The sequence below is a fragment of the Gossypium raimondii genome, chromosome 7 (genome assembly GCF_025698545.1).
Source record: "Gossypium raimondii isolate GPD5lz chromosome 7, ASM2569854v1, whole genome shotgun sequence".
In the NCBI taxonomy this organism is placed as follows: Eukaryota; Viridiplantae; Streptophyta; class Magnoliopsida; order Malvales; family Malvaceae; genus Gossypium; species Gossypium raimondii.
In genome coordinates, this window is record NC_068571.1 from 50262329 (window position 1) to 50269706 (window position 7378).

Genomic DNA, 7378 nt, shown 5'->3' on the forward strand with positions numbered 1-7378 from the left:
GAATGCAAACATACATGCATGTGGCACCTGGCATATTCACTACTTCTCTCCCACTCCTTTCATAAACCTCATGGCCCTGGCATACAACAACGAAATGGAAGTTTGTGGGGCTGCAATGGCACCAGAGGGTTACATCAACTAACCTGTTTTTAAGATCATACACTACAAAAGCATTTCTGCAATCCATAGCAAAAAACTCTTAACTCGCCGGATCTTACGTAAATTGCACTCTTACGAATGCAACATGCTTGCTTTATATAACATAATCAACAATGGAACTCAATCCTAACAAGCAAGGCCAGGGTCCACTGGAAACTAGGACCTATCCTTGCAAACATTCAGAAGTTGGGTGCTGCACTATAAATTTCTGTTGTGCAACATTCACACCATCTCACTCATACAACACATAGATTGGCAAGAGGGGTGACCACGAGACAACTTGCACAGGATTAGGAACCCTAATTAATTACTGTACTACATCTGAATTTGTTTCTAAAAAGAAAATTGACCTGATGTGTTTTAATAGTATCACTTGACAACCTTGATTTTATCTTTTTAACATAGTGGATCAATTTAAATAATAGAAGATAATTTAATCTTTCTGAGATAAAAAAGTTTAGGTATCAAAATAACAAAACATGTATAGTTGAGAGGCCAAATTTAGCATTAAGTAAATATTCTTTTCATTAGAAATCACATAGATCATGGATAAAGACAAACCTAACAAATCAGACGGTGTGAATTCTAACAGTCATCCGTTCCCCCAAAACCGACTGTCACATTATCTCTGACATCAAACCTTCTTTTGATATTTTCTTCTACGACCAAAGTACTCCAGCGATACCTACTGATTATAGCTTCTTCAAAACCTAACATAAAACCCTAATTCTCAATCGTTAACATTCTCTTTCAATTGGGTTCTCTTTCCTTTTGCTACTTACCCCTCTTTTGATTTTCCGCTCCTTTCCTGTCTAAGCTCTGCCATACGCAACGAAAATGGAAATTCCACTTCCAAACGGTGTCATGTTGGACAGTTCCGTGGGCTTTGCACTGCAAGCTATGGTTGTCGAGACCGCCATTGTTGTTACAAATTCAGTCGCTTGGTTGCTGATGATGGTATAATTTTCTTTCCTTTTTTGCCTTTTAGTTCTCCTTGAGCCACTGGTTTCTTCTGCTCTTTGTTTTATGAGGGTTCTCCCTCTCTCTCTCTCTCTCTCTTTAATTTAATGTGAAATTGACAAATTTTCTGTGAAGATTTGATTCCATTGTTCTAAAATCTTGAAGTTTGAAATTTTGCTAAACTTTTTTTCCTATTTTTTTATGCTGGGGATTTTGTTGCTTTGCCTAATAGGTTGTCTAGAATATTTAATTTTCATAGAATTTAGTAGGACTAAGTTACTCAGACTTGGGTATGATTGTGGGATAGAGTATGCATCCTCGAATCCATGTGTCGTACATGAGTATTTAAAGAAAAATGAGGAGTCCGAGTACTAGTAGTAGTAGGATGTCAAGGAAGAACTTAATTAAGATGTTTAGTTGCATTGTTTGATTCAACCCCTTACTTTTAGGATTTAAGAACAGTTTTATTTTGTTAATTGTCTTATTTTTCTATGTGATTTGCTGTAAATGCTTGTTTATTTCTTTGTTCTTTGCTCTAAGATACTATTTTTCACTCACATGACAACCAAATAATTTCGAGTTCTCCTTGTTCTAAAGTTGCGTCGTCTGATTTGGGGAAATGCTTGTTTATTTATTTGTTACACATTGCTCACAAACTGCACTTGGAAGAACACTTGTTTTATCCTCAGCACGAGTTTGGTGTTTTTCCAGATGGGAACTATGCCTAATGGAATTGATGTCCTCATCAAAGAGCCTGAAGCATATGCAGGGTTAGTTGCATAAATCATTTTGCCTAACTTGTTCTTGTTCTTCTTCCATGGAATGGGGAAAACCGTTCGATTTGCTTTTGCAGGTTTCTGCTTGCTCTTCTTGCAGTGAGAAAGCCTGGTCTGGAGAACAAGGATGCTGGTGACACTGAGGATGATGACAATGATGATGAGGAAGATGAAGCAGCAGGTGATCAAGATGAAGATGCAGGTGAGGAGGAAGATGGATCAGGTGAAGACGGTGAAGATGAAGGGGATCCAGAAGATGAACCTGATGCCAATGGAGATGGGGCCAGTGGAGAAGAGGACGAAGATGATGACGACGATGACGACGACGACGACGACGACGATGATGGCGAGGAAGGTGAAGAAGAAGAGGAAGAGGAGGAAGAAGATGAAGAAGAGGAAGAGCTTCAGCCACCGGCTAAAAAGCGAAAATGACCTAAGATGTTTCTTGTTTAGTCTTTGCTGAGTTTGGGGGTATGAGCTAAGATGTTAGAGATTGTGACAATTTGGAAATCAGACATGTTTGGTATTTCCTAACATACACTCATTGTATCATTATATAACTTCTGCTTCACTCTTCACTCATCTACTCCTTTGTATGACTTTCTCCTTTGAGGGTTAATGTATCACAACCTTTAAAACAGATTGGTCTGCTCTTTCTCCCTTGAGGTTTTGGATTAGTTTGAAAACCGTAATCTGGATTTTTGTTCATGTAGAGGGACTGAAATGCAATCTTTTAAGTTTTATTGATTAAACTCAGGTAGGATATAAGAGCCTCATATTTAAGCATTTATTGTTCTAACTACAAACTAAATGGAATTGTTTTCAACAGGGGTCAACCATGGATCCAGAAGGAAACATAATAAAGTGAGGATCCCAGGCATAGGCGAAACTAACTGAAGCGAAACCGTTCAAAGCATTGCCGTTGATAACGAGGCAATTGTTGCCTTGTTTCTGAAAAATATTAGGATCCACAGTTTCTCGAGATTGGAATCGCAAGAAAGCGTTAGTTTATGTTGAGCGCATTTGCAGTTGTTGATAATTGTCACTTTCCATTCAGCCATACCTTGTACCTGTACTCCTGTTCTCACTGTACCAACAATGATGTCGTTCAAGGAGCAAACACAAAACCCTGCATTTATATTACCAAAAAAAAAACACCCTCGAGACCAACTAGTCTGAAACAATCTTGATCGCTACATGAACAAAATCTTGGTAACTATACTAGACAAGGTAGCTTACCTTGGCCGACAAGACCCAGAACAAGAATTGCTACAAGACCCTACTGGAAGAAGCCATTGTTTTGATTAAGGTTTGTGATGTTGGTAAGGGTACATCTGTGTCGACTAATATAATTTTGGAGCAAACCATGGCTTTAAATTTCCCTTGGCGATGCATCTTCTATTTAATGTTTTTTTTTTCTTTTCTAACAATTGGACCAATTGTTCAAACTTTTTTAAGATGGGAAGATTTTGCGAATCTTCAATCTGTAAAGATAAGTGGACCAGTATTAAGAGCAGAATTTGCACATTGAAAGCCATTTAATTTGAGATTTTGTGGCATCTTTAATATATATACATATATTTGTCATTATGTTCTAAATTAATATAAAAATTAGAAGGTGCTTTGTATAGTGAGAGACACAACAAATTAGTAAATTTGGGCGTTATTGAGAGACTGTGAAAAGGAAAATCAAATTAGTCATGAAGAAGACGACTGTGGTGAATGTGCTGCATGTAAATTTATATAGTGGGAGTACAGGTGAGTGTTTGATCAAATTGAGTGAAATTTTTTTAAGTTAGTTGAGTTAATGAGTTTTATTTTATCATTCTATCTCATATTTAATTTTTTTTCAATCTAAGTTAAGTGAAATAAAATTTGAGTCTGTATATGCCCTCAAGATCATTATATAAGAATTTTAAAATATATATATATTCTTCACAAGTTTTCTTAAAATAAATTTTTATAATTTTTAATTTTTATGAAATTTTATAATTTTTTATAATGTACTCATTTCAAATTGATGACAAAATAAAATATTTACACCAATATGTAATTTGAATTGTAAATTCAATTTAACTCAAACTCGAAAAACCGAATTACTTATTCAAATTGACTAAAAAAATTGAATAATCCGATTCAATTAACTCAAAATTTAAAAAACATATTGATTTTTTTGATTAGGGAGAAAAGTTACACTTGCAAATAATGAGAGAAATTGGCAAAGATAGTGAAAGGAAAGGTTACGTGATCATAACATTTGCAAAGAGTGCACTATTTGTTCAATGGGATGATGGAACTCGTGTTATAACGAAAGGCTAAGAAGCGGACTGCTTAATAGATGGATAATGTCTATAACAATAAATTTTCAACTCTTCTTTGTTTATGACATCAAAGCATCACAACAATGAATAGATGTTATAACAAGTTAAATCCCATGATAAGTTCTGAAAATCTGCAACTATCAAGTAAAACACCACTTAACCTTTGAGATGCCCCCAGGAATTCAAAAGGTATCATCCCTTCTTTCTGCAATCAAAAGATGAATATCAGGGTAGAAGACCAATCCAGCTCGACATTTGAACCTCCCCTTGATTTTGCCAAACCATTATCTCGGAGTTCCTGCTCCTCAGTTAAACACTTAATTCCTCCCACCTCCTGGTAACAAACTAGCTAAGGAGGGAACTCCTTGGTTTCTCATTTCTTCTTGTGCTCGTCTCATTTCTTCAGGATCTGTTGCAACAGACAGCAGATTGATGAAATTAGCAAAAACGAAATTCCTAGCCATCCTTTATATATATCATCTCATATGTGGAGAGGGGCAAGAGCATGTAGAAGCACATGAAAGAGAAAGTTGTATCTGTAAAACTAAGGATAAAAAGTTGCCAAAATTGTAGAATTAGAAAAGAATAAATTGTTAAAAATGTAATGTTTGGGAAAAATGAATAGCAGCTCAAATATTATACATACGATTAAAAGAATAGGTAACATAGAAGATTTTATCCTGATCAAGAAAGAACAATTGCAAGCAAGTAATCAAATAGCGTATTTTCCACAAAAATCAACTCTTTAAAATCTACTGCAAGTCGGAACTTCAAGAAAACTACCAAGTTATGAACTAATAGTAGAGTACTTTACCCATGTTTTCCACTAATTTGGGCATTAAAAACACCACCACCAGCATAAATCCCACCATGAGACCCATTGGGCTTTTCACAACCGACATTATGGAGAAGGGTTCCCTAATCTGCAATAAAGTAGGATAAACATGAAGCAAAAGAAAGATAATAACTGAAAACAAAAGGAAACATAAACACAAATAGAATAATGTTCCTTAACCTCGTAATATTGTTCATCTCTCAACGGCTCTAAAACCAATTCACTGAGACCCCTCCTGTTCTCTGTCAATGCAGCCTGTACCTTGCCTGGGTTTCTAGCACTAACATCAACTCTAACCTAAGCAAGTTCGAAAGTCATTATCGTTAATTACAAAAAGTCAAATTCATTTAATGACTACAAGTCAAGAGACTCAGGCAAGAAATAAAAATCTTACAGGAGAAAAGAAATAGCCAATAGCAGCCACTTCAATCAAATGAGTCCCTGCTGGTATGTTCTGACTGTAGGCAATTTATATTAAGGAATTATAATACTCCAGTGTGAGGTTTACTACCACCAATTTTATAATGTATCACATTATTTACTAACAGAAAAACAGTCTACAAAGAACAAAAGAAAAGAATAAATAGCTAAAATATTTGGATTTTCCACCAGAGCTATGCATAAGAATTGCCAACAACTTCTTGGCCTAAATGGCCGGAGGTTTGTGAAGAATGAAAGCTTCGGGTTCAAACCTTAGCAACCCTACCCTCAATTTTTTTTAACAATTGATAAATAGTAGGATACAATGAAAAATATCCATCAGGTCTCAGATAAGTAACAATTTGGCCACCATTGAGTATAACTTTGACATTTGACGTTTTTCCAGGCAAAGCAAACCCTTTTGTACCCAGACCTGCCAAATAAAGTGATCAATCATCTACATCAAATTAAATAAAAGATAAAATAACACAAAAGAACATGAACCAAGGTTAATTTCTCAAATGTATATTCTGCACTGATGTTTAAAGATTCTATTGGATGAATTCATGTTTTCCCAAAACCTATAATGGGATTGTGTAATGATTTAAAGATCTTGCTTGTCAAAAGTCTTACACAAGTAGCCCTAATCAAAATTCAAAAAACAAATTCACAGATATCTAATCATTTATACGAAGACTGCTTTGGTTAATAAACCACCGTTTATTTACACAATGGAAATCAGCATAAAGACCAATAGTATATACTTCAATTTTAAAACTGAGATAAAAACTGTCACATAAAAACACTAAATTAGAATGTAGCTAAGATCCAAAACAACCGAAATCACTAGATAACAGTATAATTTGCAAAATACCAGTATAATCTAATCAAATACAAAAACTAAAAAAAGAGGGGAGGGGGGAATTACCTTGGGGGATCTTCACTCGACCATTGATGGTGTACCCATCCCCAGACCTGACAAAACAGGTAAATAAACAAGTTGAAAACCTAATAAAAGATCCAAATACGATAGAGCAATTAATTAAGAAACGAAACAAATTTACTTGACGTTAGGTTGAGATGAACCAGGTGACTACCGTGATAAAGTCAATAACTGAATTTCTAAATTAAAACAAAAAATCTAAACTTCAAAAGAATTCAATGGCGGTGAGGTTTTTTTTTTTCAAAGCGATCTAAAAAGAAAATTAGAGAGTATGAAAGAGAAGGGAGTTAACCCTGATGAAATCGTGAGTGCAGTTGGGAGAAGCGCGAGCAAAAGTAACCGTGCGATGGGTGCCATAGCAGCCGAGATTTGAGAGCTTCCACAATTGATGAAAACTAGAAAGAGTACAGAGTTCTTGGTTTTCCCAGCCTTTTAGAATTTGTTGAATTTTTATTTGTATGCTTCTCACTTGAATCTGGGCCTCTCATCAACGTTCAGTGGGCCTTGAATTGGGCTTATTTGGTTACGGGCTGTCTTATTTTCTGTTAATAAAGCTCAGCGTTTTAGTGTTTAAGTTTTAACGGTGAGTTTTGGGTAGAGAACAATACGGTGCGTTTTGATGAGTGGGGATGGGTAATAGTCGTTAAGTGAAATGGAGCGTTTCACGAGTACAACTATTGACATAATAGATAATAGGCAGCTGAGTAGAAAGAGAAACGAATTAAAAAACAAGGCATCCATATGCAAACAAATTACAAAGTGGAACTATTATCAGATCAATAAATGATGGAAGTAACTATTAATGAAGATAAGTTACCATTAAAGCAATTCAATGACGTGAAAGAAACAATTAATTCAACTATACAATATGAAAAAAACCATGTTCATGATAAATACAAGATTCTTATCAACAAACTGTGCGGGATTCAAAAAAGAATTAAATAGAGTTTTGTAATTGTATTAT

At 35.1% G+C, this 7378-nt stretch overlaps 2 protein-coding genes across 2 annotated transcripts; one reads left to right on the plus strand and one right to left on the minus strand.

The window, feature by feature from the left end:
• The first annotated feature begins 776 nt into the window (after window positions 1–776).
• Window positions 777–2535, plus strand: LOC105771494 (phosphopantothenoylcysteine decarboxylase subunit VHS3). The gene is made up of 3 exons (XM_012592979.2): window positions 777–1116; window positions 1831–1889; window positions 1973–2535. The coding sequence occupies exons 1-3, from the start codon at window positions 997–999 to the stop codon at window positions 2325–2327; spliced, it is 534 nt and encodes a 177-aa protein (XP_012448433.1). The 5' UTR covers window positions 777–996; the 3' UTR covers window positions 2328–2535.
• A 1662-nt stretch (window positions 2536–4197) lies between these two features.
• Window positions 4198–6843, minus strand: LOC105771446 (ER membrane protein complex subunit 7 homolog). The gene is made up of 7 exons (XM_012592920.2): window positions 6707–6843; window positions 6400–6446; window positions 5796–5904; window positions 5446–5509; window positions 5232–5348; window positions 5031–5139; window positions 4198–4625 (listed from the first exon to the last, which is right to left on the minus strand). Exons 1-7 carry the CDS (start codon window positions 6769–6771, stop codon window positions 4534–4536), a joined length of 603 nt encoding a protein of 200 aa, XP_012448374.1. The 5' UTR covers window positions 6772–6843; the 3' UTR covers window positions 4198–4533.
• Window positions 6844–7378: the final 535 nt, after the last annotated feature.

Excerpts from the sequence above, each read along its gene's own strand:
- LOC105771494 (XM_012592979.2), top strand. The coding sequence starts at position 997 with ATGGAAATTCCACTTCCAAACGGTGTCATGTTGGACAGTTCCGTGGGC. Across the intron at positions 1,117-1,830 it reads TCGCTTGGTTGCTGATGATG|ATGGGAACTATGCCTAATGG; the intron begins GTATAATTTTCT and ends GTGTTTTTCCAG. Across the intron at positions 1,890-1,972 it reads GAGCCTGAAGCATATGCAGG|GTTTCTGCTTGCTCTTCTTG; the intron begins GTTAGTTGCATA and ends TTGCTTTTGCAG.
- LOC105771446 (XM_012592920.2), bottom strand. The coding sequence starts at position 6,771 with ATGGCACCCATCGCACGGTTACTTTTGCTCGCGCTTCTCCCAACTGCA. Across the intron at positions 5,905-6,399 it reads TCGAGTGAAGATCCCCCAAG|GTCTGGGTACAAAAGGGTTT; the intron begins GTAATTCCCCCC and ends TTTATTTGGCAG. Across the intron at positions 4,626-5,030 it reads CAAATTAGTGGAAAACATGG|ATCCTGAAGAAATGAGACGA; the intron begins GTAAAGTACTCT and ends CTGTTGCAACAG.